At 41.0% G+C, this 23862-nt stretch overlaps 1 protein-coding gene across 13 annotated transcripts in view; it reads left to right on the forward strand.

Moving 5' to 3' along the window:
- The window catches only part of CASK (calcium/calmodulin dependent serine protein kinase), a 350383-nt gene that overhangs the window by 216846 nt on the left and 109675 nt on the right, over positions 1–23862 (forward strand). For all 13 annotated transcript variants that reach the window (XM_044235607.1, XM_044235608.1, XM_044235613.1 and 10 more), the window contains exons 6-8: positions 5609–5711; positions 12286–12461; positions 16591–16713. In XM_044235607.1, the coding sequence (XP_044091542.1) occupies positions 5609–5711; positions 12286–12461; positions 16591–16713 (402 nt within the window). The remainder of the gene's footprint in view (positions 1–5608; positions 5712–12285; positions 12462–16590; positions 16714–23862) is intronic.

The following is a 23862-nucleotide window of genomic DNA, read 5'->3' on the forward strand; positions in this document are numbered from 1 at the left end:
TATTCTTGGGATTTTTCCTCTTTTATAGAACCCCCCTTAATATTTCCTGCAGTGACGGCTCGGTGGTTGCATAGTCTTTTAAGCCTTGCTGGTCTTGAAAACTCTTTATCTCTCCATCCATTTTGAATGTCAATCTTGCTGGATAAAGTATTCTTGGCTGCATGTTCTTCTCATTTAGTGCCTTGAATATATCTTGCCAGCCTCTTCTGGCTTGCTAGGTCTCTGTGGACAGGTCTGACGTTATTCTGATGGGCTTCCCTCTGTAAGTAAGGAGCCTCTTTGCCCTGGTGGCTTTCAAGAGATTATACCTACAATTATAATTCCTACCAGGTTTCATGATACCAGGTGTCATGATAGTTGATAAAACAAATGCAGCAAAATGTTCATTGTAGAATCTATGTGGTGAGTATGTGGCTATTTACAATTCTTTCGGTTCTCTGTTTTTGATAGTCTTCATAACAAATACTGGGGAAAAGCTCCATTTTGGAACACCTAGTTATGGAGCTGGGCATCACTGGCTGCTAAAATCATGGAAGAAAAGCCAGTGGTGAACATTGTAAAGATGGATCGAGGCAGACAATACCTGACCAATCCTGTCGCTAAAAGTAGGGCAACCAGACATCATGTTCTTCCTGATGTGCTACAAAAAACTAAAGCATTAGCATTAAAAAATCTAAAATTGAATGTGAATCTAGTCAAGCTTCTAGATCTAACTACCAATTTACAAAAAACACAGGAACATATTAAATGACACCATGTAGGTCCTATTAGCGAAGGCCAGATTGTAGGAGATATCACAGGGGAAATTAGCTAGTATCTTAGTGAATCAATGGCATGAATGTTTTTTAAAAAGGTAAGAGGAATATATGTTATAGAGTCAAGAGATATGAGACCTATGACCATCAAATGCAATGTATGGACCTTAAATACCATTTTGAACTAACCAACTGTAAAAAACAACAACAAAAAAAAAGTCTTTGAGATAGTCAAGGAAAATTAAATGTGGCTTGGTATTAGGTGATTTTAAAGAGTTGTTCATTGTATTGGATATGATAATATGGTTATTTTCTCAAGTCATCCGTTATAAATACTGAACTAATAACAGGTGAAATGATATTTGGTTTAAAAGACTTAAGCAACAACAACAACAAAAAAAAAACAGGGATAAGTGAAGTAAGAACAGCAGAATGTCAGTAACTATTAAAGCTGGGAAATGGAGTGGGGCACCTGGGTGGCTCAGTCGGTTAAGCGTCTGCCTTTGGCTCAGGTCATGATCCCGGCGTCCTGGAATCAAGCGCCGAGTTGGGTTCCCTGCTTAGCGGGGAGCTTGCTTCTCTTTCTCTCTCTCTCCCCTCTCTCTCAAATAAATAAAATATTTTAAAAAGGTACTCAGAGGTTTAATAATCTGTTTTCTTTAATTGCAAATACTAATAAGTTTTTAAAAGGAAACTCCCTTAAAGAATAAATGAAACAGGGGCGCCTGGGTGGCTCAGTGGGTTAAAGCCTTTGCCTTCGGCTCAGGACATGGTCCCAGGGTCCTGGGATCGAGCCCCACATCGGGCTCTCTGCTCAGCAGGGAACCTGCTTCCTCCTCTCTCTCTCTCTCTCTCTCTCTCTCTCTCTCTCTCTGCGCCTACCTGTGATCTCTATCTGTCAAGCAAATAAATAAAAAAATCTTTTAAAAAAAAAGAATAAATGAAACAGGGGCACCTGAGTGGCTCAGTGGGTTAAAGACTCTGCCTTCATGGGGCTCCTGGGTGGCTCAGCGGGTTAAGCCACTGCCTTCAGCTCAGGTCATGATCTCAGGGTCCTGGGATCGAGTCCCGCATCGGGCTCTCTGCTCAGCAGGGAGCCTGCTTCCTCCTCTCTCTCTCCCTTTCTGTCTGCCTGCCTCTCTGCCTAATTGTGATCTCTGTCAAATAAATAAATAAAATCTTAAAAAAAAAAAGACTCTGCCTTCAGCTCAGGTCATGATCCCAGAGTTCTGGGATCAAGCCCCATATTGGGCTCTCTGCTCAGCAGGGAGCCTGCTTCCTCCTCTCTCTCTCCCTTTCTGTCTGCCTGCCTCTCTGCCTAATTGTGATCTCTGTCAAATAAATAAATAAAATCTTTAAAAAAAAAAAAGAAGAAGAAGAAATGAAACAAGATGGGATCGGGAGGGAGACAAACCATAAGAGACTCTTAATCTCACAAAACAAACTGAGGGTTGCGGGGGGGAGGGGGGTCGGAAGAGGGTGGTTGGGTGATGGACATTGGGGAGGGTATGTGCTATGGTGAGTGCTGTGAAGTGTGTAAACCTGGCGATTCACAGACCTGTACCCCTGGGGCTAATAATACATTATATGTTTATTAAAAAGTGAAACAAATTTTAAAAAAGGAAGCTTCCTTGGCCTCTCATTCTCTTTTAGCTACATCCCATTCCCATCTCTCTGTTCCTGGTACAGTAAGGTTTTGAAAGATACCTGAATTTACTATCTCCACATCATCTCTTCCCATTTTTCTTGAACCTTGTGCAGTGGAGATTTTTGTCAGTATCATCCCACCAAAACCCCTCTTATCCAGATCATCAGGGACTTCTAGGTTGCCAGATCTAATGGTCAGTTCTCAGCTCTCATCTTAAATGGCCTCTCACTAGCATTTCAGGACACCACACTACTCTGATTTCCTTCCTGCTTCACTGTCTAGGCATTCTCTTTCCTTTGCTAGATTGTTGTTATCTTCCTGACCTCAAACATTGCTGTGTACCAAATCTCATTCCTCCGACCTCTTTTCTTTTCTTTTTTTTTAAGATTTTTAAAATTTATTCATTTGAGACAGAGATAGAGAGAATGAGCAGGGGAGGGAGGAAGAGGGAGAGGAAAAGCAGAAGCATACTCCCCACTGAGCCAGGAGCTGGACGTGAGGTTCTATCCCAGGACCCAGAGATCATAACTTGAGTGGAAGGCAGGCACTTAACCATCTGAGCCACCCAGGCACCTCCCTCTTCTCTTTCCTACTGGTAGTCACTCCCTGAGTGATTTCACTGTAAACACTGTGTGCTGTTGATCCCAAATTTACATCTTTAATTCCAGCCTTCCCTCTCCCACCTTTTAAGATCTTACACTCAGTTTGTACAAAACCAAATACTTTATGCCTCTTATGAAGTCTTCTTCTGTGTTCCCAGTTTTAGTAAACGGCATCTTCATTTTCATTCAGTTGCTCAGTACAGAAACCTAGTTGTCACACTTAACCATCTTCTCTCACACCCCATATCCAGCAGCAGCTCCTGTTAGCCTAACCTTTAGAACCTGAACTTAACCACTTCTTGCCATCACCGCTTCTGTCACGCTAGTCTAATTCAAATCCCCATCTTCTCTTGCCTGGACAACCACAGTATCCTCCTACCTGGTATCTTCTCTTCGACTCTCATGCCCTGAAATCTCTTCTCCACACAACAGCCCAAGTGATTCTTTCAAAACCTGAGATCGCTCATAAAGCTCCCCAGCTCACAGCTTTCCAGTGATTTCCTATCTCGTTTGGCATAAAACCTAGGGTTCTGGCCATGGCTTCAAGCCCCAGACCATAGAGCCTTTGATCATGTGGATCACATTTCTTACCACTCTTCCCCTTGCTCATTTTTCCCCCAACACACTGGCTTCCTTACTCTTCTCCAAACACACCAGCCCTCCTCGTTCTTCTAGGCCTTTGTACTTACTATCCTGGAAACCTGCTTCCACATGACCCATGTTGCCCCTTCCTTCTGGTCAAAGTTCAAGTATTACCAGATCCTTCTTCTCCAGCCCAATCCCCTTACTAAATAGCAGCTCCTTGGTGTCCAGACCCATACCATTAACCACCAGCTTTTACCTCGTAGCACTTAACACTACCCAGTCTCTCATATTCATTTATATGTATTGATTTCTTTCAGTTTCTATCCTCCAATTTTACGACTTAAGGATTTATTGAGAATGAGAGAATCCACACTCTGATGAGAATTACATAAATCTCAGTGTAACCATAACTTAAGAATGAATATAGTCAACGAACTATAAAGGGTATACTTTGGGATTCTGATTTAAGCTTCTACTTCTCCTTAATAAGGTGACAGAACTGACAAGGAGACCATATCTAGGTTTAGTTTGTAGTTTCTTCTCCTACATCATGCCCTTCCTTTGCTAGGCATGTTCATGTGCTGCACCCCCACACTAGAATCGTGCTAGGACTATCACTGTCTTCTTCTGGTCTGTTGTCATCCATCTCTGAACCAACTGAAAGTCCCTAAGGAGAGCAGGCTCTGTCCATTGCTTTCTGCAGAGCTTGGCTTGCTCTCCCATAAGCCCTCCTGGCTACTTTGTGTCTTGCTGCAGTGCACTCCCCATTCATGTACACTTGCCTTCCCTCTCCTCTGTGTCTCTTTTGCTCGCTCACTCGCTCTCTCTCACACACACATTTATATTTATGGGCTCATCTTTTTTTGTGCTAGAGCCTCTATTATAAGGTCTTTAAATGTCTTTGGACGAAAAGAATAATAACTTCCAGAGTAGAACCCTGCTGTTTTCATTGAACAGAGTAAGGATCCCTCCCACTTTTCTGTATCGTCAGACATCTCTCTGGGTGCACCAGTTCAGAGCTTTGGATTTGGGGGGCAGGGGGGCCACTATCATACAGGCTAAACCTGAGCTAAAACTGTGTCATGTTATAAATGAACAAGTATGGGAAAGAACAAAAATACTATTCTCTTCCATGCCTGAAGAAGCTTGCTATTTTTTTTTTTTCACGAACCCATATTTTAAAAGCAGGTCATATGTGATATCAGTCATATTGGGGAGTGTAGTATTTGAGCAGAGACCAAAGGTCTGCACAGTTCAGTGCTTTCCTGAGACCAGGTCCTACAGAGAAACTCTCATTGTGACCATGAGGCAGATGATTCTTAGGGAGCCCTGGTCACACAGCTACTCCTTGGGAAGGATGCTTTGCCTTGGACCAGAGGCCAGCCAAGTCATCACCTCTCTCCCTTCCCATTCCCACAAAGACAAAGGGCAGGTCCAGAGAAAAGACATGCTCAGGGAGAACATTGAACTCCCTGGGAGCCAGGTTCAATTAAAGTCATTAAATCTGGCTCTTCTTACTTAGGGATGGAATGAATTTAAAAAAAAAAAAAGCAAGAGGATGGTGGGAGGGTAGACAAAGAACAAGCCAAGGACTAAGATACAGTGGCTTTGTAGGTAAAGTCAGAGGTCTCAAGAAACATTTTGGCAAGAGGTGTAAAAAAATATTTTTCCTTAAATGTAGACTGTCACTCAAAAAAAAAAAAAAGGAGAGAATATTGCTTGAAAAGTTAGAAAACTCATCTGCCATACTTTAACATGCTTGCTTCCTGAGTAATTCTTAGCACCATACCTAATCTTAGAAGGAAATAATTCCTGAAAAACATTGGATAAAACAGGTAAGTCTGTAGATAAATCAACCAGAAGTGAGAGTAGCACAAATAATTCAAGCATCCAAAATAATTCCAGGAGTTTTTAATGTATTACTGCATGGTCATGTTATTCAGTTTTGTGTAAATTGAATTGCTCATGTCCAATTAATCCTTATCTTTGGTTTGTTGTTTTTCTGTTTTTCTTTCCAGCCCCACTGTGTTCTCCTCGCCTCAAAGGAAAACTCGGCACCTGTTAAACTTGGGGGCTTTGGGGTAGCTATTCAATTAGGGGAGTCTGGACTTGTAGCTGGAGGTAAGAACATTTTTTAAAACATTTCCTTCAAAACCTGGTCACTTTCAGCCTAGTGTAAAACTTTCAAACTAAATATTAGCCCATCCTCAGCATTTCGTACCAATTCCATCTCCCCAAACTCCCCCCCCAAGAAGGTGCTAACACAATTTTGAATTTAATAACTGTAATTATGACTAGAATTTTAGTACCTTAAGAATATGGGACGCCTTGGTGGCTCGGTGGGTTAAGCCTCTGCCTTTAGCCCAGGTCATGATCTCATGGTCCTGGGATCGAGCCCCACATTGGGTTCTCTGCTCAGCAGGGAGACTGTCTCCACCTCTCTATCTGCCTGCCTCTCTCTGTATCAAATAAATAAATAAAATCTTAAAAAAAAAAAGAATAGACTCTGTGCTTATACTCTTTGTATTCCTACCACTTGGCAAAGAAGTGACCCTGCATACAGAGTTTAAAACAGTGTTGGAAAAAGGTGTTATCTGGGGCAAAGCGACTTTTAAGGTTGAACTGGCCAGGGGCACCTGGCGGGCTCCGTCAGTGAAGCACACAGCTCTTGATCTTGGGGTTGTGAGTTCAAGCCCCTCATTGAGCATAAAACTTACTTAAAAATAAAGTTGAACTGGCCAAATGAAGTCCATTTTAAAACATGTAGATTAACCACTTTCAGGTTTACATTAGCGGCTAATGTTTAATTTCATAGTGTTTTCCTCTTTTTATTTGTGAAAGAGTCCTGACCAAGCCATCAATCTGTGTATCTGGGAAGAGCAAGCAGATGTAAATGCAGACTGGTTTTTATTATTAGCCAAAGCAAAACATAATTAGAAAACTCCCCTGCCAGAAAAAAGAAGTAGAAAAGTTAAAAATAGATATTCTCTCCAGTAGCATGCAGAGGTGGATGCTAATTCCAGATTCAAGAATTTGAGTTTTTATTTATTCTCTTCGATAGACTCCAGCTCAGAATGCTGCCCTGTTTTTAGTTCTGTTCCTTAGTTTTGCAAGTGACTTAGTTCTCTAGTCTACAGATTATCATCAGTCTTCTAGTCAATGCCTTCAATTTTCCATCTCCACATACTGCCAGCCTTCACAAAGAGGAAAAATATAAAAAATGCCTGCAGAACATATTTGAACCTGTCATCCTCCATGAATACTTACATTAAGTTCAAATACCTGACAAATGATAAATATCAAAACAACAATCCATTACACAGGATATTTCATCTAATTTGATACACTATTATTAACACATCAAAGCAACATTAACATAGACCATCTTCTGAAAAATGAGCCAGGAGTCAGTGTTGTATTCTTAAAATTGTTATTTCATCACATTGCCCTCTAAAATTATGTTTAGATTTTCTTCTAATTTTGCATCTTTTCAAGCTAATCATTTCTAATAATATGAAGAATAGCAAGTTCAGTATAGCTTTGAAAACTGATTTTTTTTTCCTAATTGAAAACTTCCATCTGTGATTAGGACTGATCATAGGATCAGGTAGTAGCACATCATTTAATCATAGAATCATTGAGTCTGGAGCGCTTGGGTGGCTCAGTCGTTAAGCATCTGCCTTCAGCTCAGCTCATGATCGCAGGGTCCTGGGACCCAGTTCTGCATTGGGCTCCCTGCTCAGCAGGAAGCCTGCTTCTCCCTCTCCTACTCCCACTGCTTGTGTTCCCTCTCTCGCTGTCTCTCTTTCTGTCAAATAAATAAAATCTTTAGAAAAAAAAAATCACTGAATCTCAGGATTCCAAGGGAGCCTTAACTTCCCCAGTCTTAAAACCAATGATCACATTTCCTTCATAAAATTCTTAGCAAAAAGCTGAGCTCAAGTTTAATTCCCCACATAGCAAAGAATTCAATGTGTTCCAGAACTGTATTTACATTTTTAGAAAGCTCCTTAAGTACTGAAACACTTATCTTCACATTGAACAGAAATCTGTCGTCTTATCACTTCCACCCAGTGGTGCTAATTGTGACTTTTGGAGCCACGCTGAAGAATTTTAATCCTTCCAGATGATAACCATTCAGTGTTTAAAGACGATATCATGGACCCAGAAAGTCTTATTCAGATCAACTTGGCTAGGTTAATGTAGCCCTTCCTCATATAAACTGGTACAGAATCTCACAGTGTGCAAAGGATGGAGCCAAAACTGAGCACAACCATAGGTACAGTGCAGCACACAGGAACTGGGGGCTATTGCCTCTTTTGCTGTGGGTCTTACATTTCTATTAGACTCCCCAAATAGCATTAGCTTCTTGGACATCCACATAACACCACTGGCTTATACTGATCTTAGAGTCAATTACAGCTCCCACGTTGTTTTTATACAATTGTTGCTATTAAACTAACTCAAATCTGGCATTTGTACAGAATCACCCCTACACAATTATAGGGGCGCCTGGGTGGCTCAGTTAGTTAAGCATCTGACTCTTGGTTTCAGCTCAAATCATGATCAGGGTCATGAGGTCAAGCCCCACCAGGCTTCACGCTCACCAGGGAGGCTCCTTGGGACTCTCCGCTTCTCTCTCTCTCTCGCTCGCTCTCTCAAATAAAAATAAATCTTTTTTTTAAAAGACTACACAGTTATAACAAGTAACTTCTGATGTTTATAGCCCCAAGACTAAGGGTGTGAAATGAAATGTCCTTTCATATGTTCTATACTAGCCATGCATATGGCTTTGTTTCTCTTTATCTGGATCCATATCCTGTTAGGATTCAACATGGTATCAGCTTCATATTTTACCGTGCATCTTGAGACGGGGAAAAACAGACTCATTAGATTTATCTAAACATCTTCTCCAGGGGCGCCTGAGTGGCTCAGTGGGTTAAAGCCTCTGCCTTCGGCTCAGGTCATGTTCCCAGGGTCCTGGGATCAAGCCCCGCATCGGGCTCTCAGAAAGCCTGCTTCCCTTCCTCTCTCTGCCTACTTGTGATCTATCTGTCAAATAAATAAATAAAATCTTTAAACATCTTCTCCACATTAATCTACTTTCCTAAAATCCTTGAGCCGTTCTCCTAAATTGTATGTTTATAAAGCTGTTTTTGAACCTACAGTGTATCAGTTGTACAAAATTCATTTTTCTCAGTGCTTCTAGAATTAAAATACTTTCTGATGGTCAAAATGTCATTTCTTAACATATGTTTCCTTACAGTCTTGAAATAACTACTTCAAGCATTACAGTGTCTTTAAAAATACAACATATATAGATAAGGGATAAATGATTTCTCTTAGAGAAAGTTTTCTTATTGTTTACAGTCCTTGTGAAATTATTCTAATATTAGCTCATTTGCTAATGCTTATTAAGAGAAAACTATTTTCCTGTCAGTTGGAATCTTTGATTACTCAGTAGAATGGAAATAGAAAAGGATTCTCTCCTTTATATGTTCCATATAGTAGAAACTGCTTACATGTTACATGTATTTGCACTTAACCTATCTGAAATTCTGCTATTTGGAAAATTCATCTATCCAGAAGACAACTCAGAACCTACAAAAAGATTATTTTTGGAGCCAGACATTTGTTGACCTTAATACCCATTCATGGTCCCCTCAAATGAGCATCTAAGAACATACTCTGTAAAGTTGGCATGCTGCCATTTTTCATAGTTTTATGGATTCATGTGCCTTCATACCAGGCATCTGCTACTCCCTCTGGTTGGAATACCTTTGGTCATTTTCTCTATCTGTTTAACTCTTAATGCTCCTGAAGACTGAGAGACTGAGCTGACAAACCTCCCTCCTTAAAAGCAAGCTGGCCTTCACCCTCCCAAGTTCGATAACCCTATTCCTTCTCTTCCATATTATTGTAACTATCTGGGCTGCATACCTCCATGTAGTATTCTATGCAGGGACTTGTAATCATATCAAAGACTGAGCTTTATGAGGGCAAGAAACATCATGGTTTAACCCTCTGTATGTCCACAGTACCTCCCGCTGTGTCTAGAACCCAAGCAGGAATTTGGGAAATTGTTTCTAAATGAAAGAGCCTGCTTGCTGATCAGTTTCTGGTTAATAGCAGATTTTATGCAACAAATTAGGAGAAGACAAGGCTAGAAGAAACACAGTGAGAGAAAAGACACGAAAGCCTGACAGAAAAAGTACGTTGAGCGATACCAAAATGTAGAAAGCACAACCCCCTTTTAATACTGAAGAACTCAATCCTTGCTTATCTGTGAAGTTCCTGAGGGTGTTTCTGTTCTGTAGCATAGTTCTTTCATTGATAGCCACAAGACAATCCGGAGTCATCAAGAAAAGTCTGCATTATTTGCAGCATCTTATGTAAAAGAAGTCAGAAAATTGTAAAGAGGGGCACCTGGGTGACTCAGTGGGTTAAGCCTCTGCCTTCAGCTCAGGTCATGATCTCAGGGTCCTGGGATCGAGCCCCACATCGGGCTCTCTGCCTAGCAGGGAGCCTGCTTCTTCCTCTCTCTCTCTCTCTGCCTGCCTCTCTGCCTACTTGTGATCTCTGTCAAATAAATAAATAAAACCTTTAAAAAAAAAAAAAAAGAAAAGAATTGTAAAGAGAGAACCATCCAAAATTATTTTTAAAAGCTTTGGATGTATAAAGATTCAAGTCCTGGCTATTCAAAACAGCTCCATACCTGAGGTTCTAGGCATTGAGGTTTTATTATATTATCCCAAAGTCTAACGTTTAAATATTTAAATGTTTATCTGAAGTATGTCATACACAGTGACATTTTATTTGGTTTGGTAATTGACCACAAAATTCTAAGAACAGGAAGTCAAAGTCATAAAAATCAAGTGACCGCAAAGAAGGAAAAGTCAAACTATCACAAATAAGGAGTCCAGGAAGATTGGTATACACTGAAGGTTAACTCTAGTCCTTCACATTTGATCTGCACAAAATACTGTAAAAATTTCATTCCTATATATTCTTATATATTCTTTCTCCCATCATCTGTGAGTAAATTCTTGAACCAAAAGACATGTATGTTCCCTAAGGATGAACACTAATTCTCCAGAACAGATAGTCTTTGATCCAGATAAAGGGAGAGAACCTCCTTTTTGAGTTGTTCAGCTCTTTCTTGTGTAGGAAGTGATAGGAGTCAAGTTGAATTTCAAAACATCATCCCTAATATAAGAAGTTGCCAGCCTGATGCCATAGCACCCACACCCTCACTGGTACCTTGATCTCTGGCCCTGCTTTTCCCAGCCCCTGCCGTCAGCACAAGGCAAATATCTTCAGCAGCCCAGCTCTGTCCAAGGCTTTTCATGAAGTACAAAGCTTAGCTGTCATCATTTGAGCTTTTTTATGTTACCAGAGCAAGCAAGATGGGGCAGTGTGGAATAAAAATCTCCTCTTCTAACCACTACAGTTCTCACTGCTCTACTGCATATTTTAAATGAAAATATTTCCATTCTCTGCACCTCAGAGTTAACCTCTTCCATTATGTGGGAAGAGAGGAGCCATAATGATCCGCAGTAAAGGAATATCCCCAGTTCACAATGTAAGAGTTGGTTTATCCTTCACCATCCCAACCGAGTTTTGACAGTCACTAACCGGACTTTATGGTATATTTTCTCTAGCTGGATTAGAAGATCTGTAAGGTCTTTTTTTTATTTTTTTAAACTGTAAACCACAGTTCTGAGCTCTAGCTAACAAATTGTGCAGTCTTCAAAGTAAAAACTATCTTCCCCTGTAGGGGAAGGAGGGAGGAAAGGAGGAGAAGGCTGGGCCTGCACACAAGAGAAGAAAAGACTGAGTTAAAGATGATTACCAGTGTGCAAATAACTGCTATCAGTTATTTGAAAGCTAATATTGAAAGCTAATATTGCTGGGTGGGGGTCCAAGAAAACTCTTTAAAGAAGGTAGAGGCCAAAGGAGATTGAATGAGAGGAGCTTCATAACTTTGCTTTGGTTTAAGTCCTGTGTCTGCTCTCATTCTCACTAAATGTTAACATTCAGAGGAAGCTTAAAAAATCCTATAGACGAAAATATTACTAGGCATTGTTAATTGCTACAATCAATTCCTAAAACAGTTGAACAGGATTTCAGATTCTGGGTCATATTCTAAAGGAAAGTTCTCTGCATTAGATTTAGTTTGAGAGTTTCCTTTTGGCAGTCAGAAGTTGTCTTCTCACTCCTGCCCTCGCAGCCCTGCCCCTACTCTGTATTTTTAGTGATTTTCAAATGTGAAAATTAGAAAATTTAAACAACTTCTTCATTAAACAAGAAATAGGTAAGTACCATGCACCCTGCTTAATAAAATACACAGTACCAGTGTTAGAAAGACACTGGCTGACTCAGTGGTGAGCATTGACTCCTGATCTCATGGCTGTGAGTTCAAGCGCCATGCTGGCTGTAGAGATGACTTAAAATTTTAAGGAGAAAAATAAAAGACGACGATGACAACAAAGTACGATCCTGGGCTCAATATTTTCAAGAGTGATTAAATAATTTTTTCCTTCTGCCTTTTTTGGAAGAGGGAGGTGGTAGTAAGAGAATGTTTATATTGTTATACTTTTCCTTCAGACTATTACTATTCTATTTTCAGTTTTCGTATGAGGAACAAAACGCCATTTTATGTGAACATTTTTCCTTGATGTTGTTTTAAATGTAGGACGCGTCGGAACACCTCATTTTATGGCCCCAGAAGTCGTCAAAAGAGAGCCTTATGGAAAACCTGTAGATGTCTGGGGTTGTGGCGTGATCCTTTTTATCCTGCTAAGTGGTTGCTTGCCTTTTTATGGAACCAAGGAAAGATTGTTCGAAGGCATTATTAAAGGAAAATATAAGGTAATATATTATGAATGTTTTATTTTTCCATTGAGATTAAATTATTCTGGAAAATAGGAAGTCACTATCTGGACTTCCTGATTATCACGTAGTTACCCAGTCAGAGAATAGTTCTTTGCTGACATCATTGATGCCCTAGCCTTGTTAGACAGTATGGACGTCAAGCAAATTTCTGAATCACTATCAGCTGCACTGTCATCTAGGCAGAAGACAGGAGACTGGCTTTGAAACAACCTTGGCCTTCCCCCTCCCTCTGTGCTGCAGCTGAACTCTGTCCCACATCTTTGGAACGCGACCCTGTGTTTGGGCTATAAAAACAGGGACCCTGGTCTCTTTGATACAGTATCTGTACATGCAAGTCAATAGTTCCAAGTCTTGGGCCCTTAGATTCACAAAGCCAGTCCTTTTACCATAAATACATTCTAGCAAAACTGCCCTGCTTAGTGCCCTACTTATTTCAAATAAAATTCTAGTTCAGGGGAAGAATTTGGAATGACCTTGGAATTTATTATGATAAAATTTGACCTTTTATTTTACCCTGGGTGAGGTGTTCACAACAGATGTGAGCCCAGATGTGAAGGTATCCATTCTCTGTGCAGTGACCAAATCTCCTCTTTAGGCCAAGCTGGAAAATAAACTTCTTTGGCCCTTTGTGTAACTGGAGGAAAGGGCTTCGTTTTTAAAGCTTTTTGCTTAGTTTGCAAAGTGAAAATGGAAATTTCATCCCAGTGATTTAGTAATTCTTTATTTCACACTTAGTATCTGCCTTTATTTATTTATTTATTTATTTCTGCTTTACCACACATGTTGTTCCATTTAATGTAGTCAGCTAGCACAGCTGAAAAATTGGCCACTTACATCCCAGGATAAACTGAAATGCCAGAATCACAACTGCATGTCATAATATAATTTAGAGCCATGTGGTGGGACTTAAACATTCCTGTTCTTCTTTGGCTACTGTGGCTTGGAAACTGCATAGACTATTCACAGACTTGTGATTAGCATATTATTACTTTCCCTATTAAAAAACTAAAAATTCATCAGTGACACTCTGAGTGGCTATACCAAAAAGACCCAAGGAATGCATGGAAATAAACAAGCTCAAAGGCGGTCTCGCTGCCCCAGCTCTTACACTCTGTGGCCCCATACTGCCACGTATGGCCAAAGACTCAAATGCTATCTACGGGAAACATGGGGGAGCATGTGTGCTGTATACCAGCTCCGCACAGCTGATGTTGGGGGAGTTCTTTTTCCGCCCCATGTTACTAAAACCCATACTTTCTTTTTTTTTTTCTTCCAATTTATTTATTTTCAGAAAAACATTATTCATTATTTTTTCACCACACCCAGTGCTCCATGCAAGCCGTGCCCTCTCTAATACCCACCACCTGGTACCCCAACCTCCCACCCCCCCCCCCCGCCATTTCAAACCCCTCAGACTGTTTTTCAGAGTCCATAGTCTCTCATGGTTCACCTCCCCTTCCAATTTACCCAAATTCCCTACTCCTCTCTAACGCCCCTTGTCCTCCATGCTATTTGTTATGCTCCACAAATAAGTGAAACCATATGATAATTGACTCTCTCTGCTTGACTTATTTCACTCAGCATAATCTCTTCCAGTCCCATCCATGTTGCTACAAAAGTTGGGTATTCCTCCTTTCTGATGGAGGCATAATACTCCATAGTGTATATGGACCACATCTTCCTTATCCATTCATCCGTTGAAGGGCATCTTGGTTCTTTCCATAGTTTGGCAACCGTGGCCATTGCTGCTATAAACATTGGGGTACAGATGGCCCTTCTTTTCACAACATCTGTGTCTTTGGGGTAAATACCCAGGAGTGCAATTGCAGGGTCATAGGGAAGCTCTATTTTTAATTTCTTGAGGAATCTCCACACTGTTCTCCAAAGAGATGCAAGTTGGTGCAGCCTCTTTGGAGAACAGTGTGGAGATTCCTCAAGAAACCCATACTTTCTATTCAACACAAGCCCTGTTTCATTTTGCAGCCATGCCTGGCAAAACCAGACACACAGGTCCGTGTAGCACCAGACTCCAACAAAACTCTGAGGCCTGTTAAGTTTTCTCTTCATTTCCTCAGTAATGTTAGAATTTCACATGGGACTTGAAGAAGGGGTGGGGAGAGAAATGAAAGGCGAAGTAGCTTCGGGGTTGCAGGTGGGAATGAATTCCACTTTCCTTTTCCACCTCGTGCCATCTCCAGCTTATAAGGAAGGGCCTGCAGCTTCGCCTCATTCTTTAGTTGGACGAAGATATATGTCCAAATTCTGTTGACGGAGAAAGATGTTTGAAATACAGGTTTTTCTGCTTCTCTTAGAGTCACTTGACCACGGGGGAATAAAATTAATCCTTCCAGGGTAACTAAATGTCTCAAGAAACTGCTTGTAAGTAGTCCTCCCCCTCCAATCCCTGGAAGTTGTGAGTGGCTCTGAGGAATACATGGCCATGGCTTTCTGGTCCAATCTGGCCGAGTGACATCACAGATACTAACATAGGAAAACAAACACAATTAGCCATGCACCAGCATAATAATAATACTAGCAGTAATGATAGCTGCCTCATACCTAGCACTTAGTATGTGCCAGGAACTGTGCTAAGCACACCTATGAACTCATTTTATCCTCCCAGTGCCTTACAGCATGGTACCATGTAATGAAATCTCCCACCTGCCTTCTGGAGCACTAAGCGTTTGCTAATAATAGAATTCTCCCTTTGTGTCAGTTCAGTTGCTAACTTCCTGGTTTCCAAGACAAACTGTCATTCCAGCAGCCTCTGGGTTTTCATTTTCTCTTTTTGTAAAGCACTGAATAGTTTGTTTGATTCCTTATAAGAAATTTGAACTGTTCACACATGCCAAAAATTAAGCGATTTTAAAACCCCCATTCTTAGTAGTATAGTAAGTCAGAAGGACATGACAGCTGTATCATAATTTCTGCACCTGGAGGTGTGAAGCTTTGAGGTTAATAACTTATTTACTCTTTTACTTGGCTAACCTTTCCTTTCATTTATATTCACGGCTTTTTTTTTTTTAATATGAAAGCCCCATGTTTTCAGCAGCTTTGTTTGAAGTATTGCTCTCTCTACAGTGATAAACCTGGTGGCCTTTCATAGATATGTGTATGCATATGTATATATATACATATGTACATATGTATACACATGCACTGTGCTGTGGTTCTGTCAGAATTTATTTCTATGCTTTTTGTTATTGAAAATTTCAAAGAAAAGTAGCAGAGATAACAGTACAATGAACTCCCAGATTCAGTACCTAGCAACAGATAGCCAACCTGATTTCATCTGTATTGCACATACTACCAGTCAACCTCAAAAATACAATTTCAGGGATGCCTGGGTGGCTCAGTGGGTTAAGCCTCTGCCTTTGGCTCAGGTCATGATCTCGGAGTCCTGGGATCGAGCCCCACATCAGGCTCTCTGCTCAGCAGGGAGCCTGCTTCCCCCTCTCTTTCTGGCTGCCTCTCTGCCTACTCGTGATCTATCTCTCTCTCTCTGTCAAATAAATAAATAAAATCTTTAAAAAATAAAAAAACAAATAAAAATTTTATTAGTCCTTTCCTAGAGCAAAGTATCTAGTCTCTTTAGCTAAGGTAGAAACTGCAGTCAGGAATATTCTGTTCTTCAGTTATTAAAAATAGTATAACTTGGGGTGCCTGGGTGGCTCAGTGGGTTAAGCCGCTGCCTTCAGCTCAGGTCATGATCCCAGGGTCCTGGGATCGAGCCCCACATTGGGTTCTCTGCTCAGCAGGGAGCCTGCTTCCTCCTCTCTCTATGCCTGCCTCTCTGCCTACTTGTGATCTCTGTCTGTCAATTAAATAAATAAAATCTTTTTAAAAAGATTTTTAAAAAATAGCATAACTTATGTGACAATAAGATCATATGTAAGGGATATTTACTGATGCAAAATTTCACAGACGGAGCAACAGCCACCAAAGCCTGCCTTTGTCCTCTTCCTTAGAAAGCAAGGCTTTAGAATCAGATTTCTCTTCTTCAAGAATTTTATTCACATCGAAATAGCATAGGAGTATTACATCATAGTGAACGTTAACTTCTCACTGGACGATAACTATGTAATTTTCCTCTCCTTCTCTTCAGATGAATCCAAGGCAGTGGAGCCATATCTCTGAAAGTGCCAAAGACCTAGTTCGTCGCATGCTGATGCTCGATCCAGCGGAAAGGATCACTGTTTATGAAGCACTGAATCACCCATGGCTTAAGGTACGGGGGCGCGTACATGGCCCACTACACCTTGTGTGAACACTTCCGGCGACAGGAATGTCTTGCTCTAGAGGGCAACTCTTCCCGCCTCTTTTCTGTGCACTTTTTTGGAGTTTTGTCCATCTTGTTTGCTGTTTCCAGACGGCCTCTGTAAATACCTGAGTAGAAAATACACCATTCTAATGACAGTGAGCCATCAGAGGGAACAGAGGCAGATTAAGGCCGAACAAATCAGGGAGGAAGGTGTGCTTGTTCTCCACTGACCCTTGTCCCAAAGCTGTGCAACAGGAACAAGGGAAGTGGGGCTGTGTTTATGACATAAAGTTGTGATCTTTATTTTGGGTGTGACTGTATGGTTCATAACATTATTTTTATTTCAATAGATAACTAGATACGTATTTATTGTTTCAGGAAGAAGCTAGATTTTAAAAATTCTTTGTCTATCCCATCTTGCGAATGAGTATTAAGGAAAATGTAACTTGGGACTTGAATGAAACAGCGCTGTTTGATTAAGACATTCTGCAGTAATTCCAGCAAACTCTCTGTACAGGAGAAAACAGAGGCTCAGAGGTGGAGAATCTTGCCCCAAGTCACAGAAGTTGTCAGTAGATTTTAACTGAGCCTACCACGACACTTTCCTTTTCATGCGAGTTCCTCTGTCTTTTCCTTACTCAAGGACATGACTACAGCAATATCCCCTTTCTTGTATCACCGCTCTCCTCTCTCTCTTCAATCTAATATGCTACTTCTTATTCTTATTACACAAGCACGTGAGTGCACACGCGTGCACGCATGTGCGTGCGCACACACACCCTAACCCTACAACCTCTTCCAGCTTCTGTTCCCCTAGATAGCAAAACTCCTAGAACTAAGTTGACTGTACCCATCCTTGCTCCTCTTTTGCTCTGTCTCCACTCTGGCCCTTGGAGACCTCATTTAATTTTTTTTTTTTTTTTTAGTTTGATGAAATATTAACTTGTCTTTTCTTTTTTTTTTTTTTTCATTTTTTTTCCAATTTATTTATTTTCAGAAAAACATTATTCATTATTTTTTCACCACACCCAGTGCTCCATGCAAGCCGTGCCCTCTATAATACCCACCACCTGGTACCCCAACCTCCCACCCCCCCCCCCGCCACTTCAAACCCCTCAGATTATTTTTCAGAGTCCAAGACCTCATTTAATTTTAATGGTCTTAAGTACTATTTGTACTCTGTTTAGAGTCCTGAATTTTTATCTTTAGACTCAGCCTCTCGCCAAAGTGATTCTTTCTTAACCCAGGGTATAGTCTCGCCCCCTAACACCTCTCTGATTTTGCCCCCTACTACTCTCCTCGTAGTCTGTTCTCCACATATTGGCCTCATTGTGGTTCCTCAGACACCAGGTTCATTCTGGCTTCAGTGCCCCTGTGTTCGTCATGCTCTTTCCAGAGAACACTCTTCCCCAGGTATAGTCATGGTTTCTTCCTTTACCACCTTCAGATCTTTGCTTAGCTGTCAGCTTCTTAGTAAGAGCTTTCCTGTCTACTTAGTTTAAAATTAGGAAGAAGGAATGCCCCCTGCCACCAGTATGCCAAGTCCCCCTTCCCTGCCTTAGTTTTCTCCATGACATTTGTCACCATAAGACATACCTATATTTTACTTGTTCGTAGTCTATTTACCCTCTGTAAAATACAAGCTGCAGAAGGGTGGGAATTTGGGGTTGTCAGTTCACTTCTGTCCAGCACTCTCGAAAGTATCTGGCATATAGTAGGTGCTCAATAATTATTAGTTACTGTTTAATGAATGAACAAATGAATGTTCATTATATTATACCATGCTACTCCCCTAGAAATTATGAAAAAACAATAAGATATATTAAAATGTAAATTACTAATGTTTCTTAGTGGCAGTGACGTGGATGGTGATATTAGAGAACAGTTTTGAGATTCCAGTGGATCCTGAGTCTCCCTTAAGAATTTTACTTATCAGGTCACCTGGGTGGGGCAGTGGGTTAAGCACCGATTCTTGGTTTCAGCTCAGGTCCTGGTCTCGGGGTCATGAGATAGAGCCCCACATCAGGCTCTGTGCTAAGTGTGGAGTCTGCACAAGACTCTTCTCCCTCTCCCTTTGCCCCTCCCTGCCTCAAATTAATAAATAAATCTTTTAAAAAATAATATTATTTATCAAATCTGCATTCAACTCTGATACACAGCTCTAGTTATTCTTGACTTGAAATATTTGGTTTTAGTTATTCCTGATTTCCCCCCAAAAAGAGTAGGTAAGCAGTTTTTAGATACATTCTTAGTTTTTTTTTTTCTCCTAGAAATGACCAGTGTACAGGGGACTCCTATTTCTCTTTTGCCTATCTCAGTTTCTCCATAATGGGAATCTTTTATTCATCAGAAGCTAATTTAAATGCCAAAGGACAATGAAAATGGCAGCCATATTAGTCATGTTTAAGATCATTTAGAAAATTTGGCTCTCATTATCATGCATATCTTGACTAACATTTATTTTTGGAACCCTTCTCCCTGTAGTGATTGTAGTTCTTGTTCTAAATAATCTGATCTTAATACATAATAGATTTCTGGCACCAGAAAGACAATAGACAAAAAATGTTAGTAACTTAAATGAAAAAGTTCCAGAAGGCTGTTTGAGCTCAGAATCACGTGCCATGTCGGAGCTACAATTTACCTTCACTGCTTAGGTGCCATCTGGAGATGGAAGAATTCCGTGAGAATGTTATCTAGCAAATACTTGTCCATGTATACTTGTGAATCATTGCTGTCGATGAAATTGATGTTAATTTTGTAAAGACTAAATTTAAGCTGTAGTTTGTATATGAAGAACTCCTGCGTAACTACAAAGCGAAGAAATAAGACAATGAATGTCCTTGTAGTAAAGAGTACCCAAAGTGATAATACCATGACTGGGTGTCAAAAGAAAAAAAAAAGACTTATTTCCTTGGTAAAACCACAAGAAAATGTCCTATTCAATGATGTCCTATCAAAAAAGAATTTGAGTAAATAGCCAAGTAATATGTGAATGTCTTATGATTGTCAAATTATAATATTTAATGTCTTTATCTAAGTTAGTGGTGTTTGCTATGAATATTCATTCCAGCAAAAATGAGACCAACTAAAATTGTACTTTCTTTATGGATGACTGAGCTCTTTTCACACCTTTTGTAGCCTTCATATGTAGATCCTAATGTACATTGACTGTAATAAAACATGAAAAGGGTGTTGCCGTCAGGCTAGTCAATTTGACTTTTGGAAAAATAAGTCACACCAAAGAGAGAAAGGCATGGTCAGGCTGCGAGACAGGTTTTCAGATGGTACCAATACAACATAAACACACAGATAAGCTCAAAGAAGTCATAGGGGAGAAGCATCGCATGAGCACAGCAGTATGGGCTCGGGGAGACCATTGAGGTACAAGAGAGATCACTCTCATCTGGAGGTCCAGGAAGGTCTGGGGGAGCACAGGCAAAGCATCACCAAGTGTTCATGGCACGTAGAGGTGGGGACAGGAAATAAACTAGTTTGGTACCAATGTCAGCTCTTTGAAGGGTTGTACGATAGGAGACTGGGAATTCTGGTTTGTGGGACGAATACATACAGTCCCAAATGCCAAACTGAGGACTTTAGATATTATGGTGTAGATGGTAAAAAGCAACTGCAAGCTTTTGGGTGCCAATACAGTGCAAGCAGCAAGCTTATACAATTCCTTTGGACTCTGTGTGCAGGTGGGTTGTCTTTTCGGGGTACAAGCACTGGAGGCAGAGAGAACTGGTGGAAGCTGTGGCTGTCCAATCAGGAGGTGACAGGGGCCTGCACCCAGGGAGTAAAGGTGGAAGTGGGAAAGAAACACTCAGACTGAGAGATTTTAAGGAAGGAAAACTAATGAGGCTCAGTGAGTGATTCGAGGTATTTGGAATTAGGAAGCCCCCAGGAGAGTCAAACATGTAGAGTGGAAGTGATGTCTTGTAAACTTGTTATTTTGAAATAGCTTTAGACTCACATTGGAAGTGGCACCTGGCCAGCTCAGTTGGTAGACCATGCAACACTTGCTCTCGAGGTTGTGGGTTCGAGCCCCATGTTGGGTATAGAGATTACTGACAAATAAAATCTTAAAAAATTTAGAGAAAGAAGTGGCAAAAACAGTTTAAAATTCCCATGTACATTTCTCCATTCTTCCCCCCCAGTGATGATATCTTATATGACCATAACTAGGAAATTGACATTGGAACACTTAACTGCAGGCCTTATTTGATTTTCACCAGTTTTTATGTATGTTTATGTGTGCGTGTGCGTGTGTGTGTGTGTTTCTAGGAGATTTTGTCATGTGTATGGAAGTGTATAAGCGCAGCCATAATCACGATAAACAAGTGCTTTTCCACCCGTCGTGCTACTCCTTAATAATCATCCTCCCCCTAACTCTGAACCACTGATCCATTTCCCATGACTATAATTCTTGTCCTTTTGAGAGTCTTATATAAATGGGATTATACAGTATCTGACTGTCTATGAGAAACTCCGGTCTCCAGGGTATTCTCTTTTCCTCTCACACAACTACCACACTCAACAGCACTTCTGACACCAAGTGTGTCTGGGTTATTTCCTCGCATCAAGCAATTCTCTGACACCAGCTGGGTTGTCCTTCATTTTAATTCACTTCTGATACTGACTGAAATTAATCCAGACCCCACAGGTTAAGGGCTTGGTCCCAAGAGACTGTCCCCCAGTTCAGATGCCAGTTGCAAGTAGTAGGTCCCCAGGTTACCCACGACTTCTGTCCGGCTTGGCTACAAATTAGAGGTTCCCATAACCTACCCCATCTCAACCTTGGATTTGACCATTTGCTAGAGCAGCTCACTTAGGGAAACACTTAGGTGTACCAGTTTTTATTATATGATAAAGAGTATGATAAAGGATACAGATGAAGAGATACATAGAGCAAGGTCTTAGAAGTGTCCTAAGCACAGGAGTTTCTGTTCCCGTGGAAGGTGGGGTACACCACACTCTTGGTATGTACATGTGTCCATCAACCCAGAAGCTCTCCAAACCCCATACTTTGGGACATTTTATGGAGGCTTCATCACGTAAGCACTGATCATTGACTCTATTTCCAGCCCCATCCCTACTCTAGAGAATGGCAGGGGAGGGCCCTGAACATCCCAACCTTATGATCATGACTTGGTCTTTCTGGGGACCACTCCCCATCCAGGAGCCCACCAGGAATCACCTCATTAAAACAGACACACTGCTGTCACCCAGGAAATGCCAAGTGATTTGGGAACTCTGTCAGGAACTACAGTCAAAGACCAGATACTAGAATAGAAGATGCTCCAGTGCTCTTATCACCTAGGAAATTACAAGAGTTTTTTAGGAGCTCTGCGGCAGGAGCTGGGAAAATGTTAGAACAAAAGATTCTCCTAGCAGCCCTATTAAAAGGGTTTTAGGGCTCAGTGTCAGGAAGCGGGGTCAGAGACCTACATATTTGTTATTACTTCACAGATTAGGTTTTTTTACTCAGCATAATACCCTTGGAATCCATCCAAGGTGTTGTGTAGGTCAGTAGTTCATTCCTTTTTATGACTGAATAGTACTCCACTGTGTGGATGTACAAGGCTTTTTGATCCATCCATCTTTTGAAGGGCACTTGGGTTGTTTCCAGTGTTTGGCTAATACAAAGAAGGGTGCTATGCACATCTATATACAGATTTTCTTTTCTCCAAAGTAAAAACCAGTGAGTGAGATTGCTGAATCCTATGGTAAGTATATATTCAACTTCATAAAAACTGCCAGATCATTTTCCAGAGTGGCTGTATGATTTTTCTTTCCCACCAGCAGGGTATCTGAGAACCAGTCATTCTGTGTCCTTGTCAGCACTTGGTAATGTCAGCAATTTTTTAACCACTCGTAATTGCTTTTAGGAACATTTTTATAGCACCTGCTTAAAAATCCCAGTTGGATGAGTCTAACATCTGTGCCTTCTCTGTGTTGATATCTCTTGGTTGTCTTTTCTCATTTAGTTTGAGATTTTCCTGGTTCTTGGCATGAGCAGTAATTTTAGATAGTATGCTGGACATTTTTAGTATCACTATATTATGGGACTATGATTCTTATTTAAACCTTCTATTTTAGTAGGCAGCTAACCTGATTACATTCAGAATACACATCCTGGCCCACTTTTAGGGCTGTAGTTTCATTTCCAAAGCCTTTGCAGTACCCGTCTGGTCTGCCTCACTTGGGCACAGCTCAGAGCCTCCTCTGAAACCTGGGAGGTATTCCATACCATAGTGTCATCTTAAAGCTCTTGCTGTGTTGATCCTGGTTGGTTTTAGACATGGTGTTATTGGAAATGCGGCAAGGACTTCATATACATTGTAAATATATGTTAAGAGGGAAAAAAAATTCCAGCAATATCACCGAAGGATCACCCGTCAAGTCCTGGGATTCCCTTCCTTGTCTGCCTTGTCTGCCTCTTCCCCAGCTTTCAGAGCCTTCTATCAGTGATTCAGAAGGGAAAGCAAGTAATTTCTTTGTTATCAAGAACTCTAAAGAATTAACCTTTGGGGGGCACCTGGCTCAGTGGGTGAAGCCGCTGCCTTCGGCTCAGGTCATGATCTCAGGGTCCTGGGATCGAGTCCCACATCGGGCTCTCTGCTCAGCGGGGAGCCTGCTTCCCTCTCTCTCTCTCTCTCTTTCTCTCTCTTTCTGCCAGCCTCTCTGCCTACCTGTGATCTCTCTCTGTCAAATAAATAAATAAAATCTTGAAAAAAAAAGAATTAAGCTTTGGAAAAAGACGTGTTTAGGGAATGCTTTAAAACTCTGCACCAGGGGCACCTGGCTGGCTCAGTCAGTTGAGTGTCTGACTCTTGATTTTGTCTCAGGTCATGATCTCAGGGGTGAGATCGAGCCCCACATAGGGCTCTGTGCTCAGCAGGGAGCCTGCTTAAAATTCTCTCTTCCCCCTTTCCCTCTCCTCCTCTCTTTCCCTCTGCCCCTCTACCCATTCATATGCACATGCACTCACTCTCTTTTTCTCTCTCAAATAAATAAATCTCTTTCTTAAAAAATCTGCACCAGTGCCCATGTCTTGCTCAGGGAACCAGGCATGCCACATATCTGTGAAGTCACTTTCTCTAGGCCCTGTCTTCTCTC

The sequence above is a fragment of the Neovison vison genome, chromosome X (assembly GCF_020171115.1).
Source record: "Neovison vison isolate M4711 chromosome X, ASM_NN_V1, whole genome shotgun sequence".
NCBI classification, from domain to species: Eukaryota; Metazoa; Chordata; class Mammalia; order Carnivora; family Mustelidae; genus Neogale; species Neogale vison.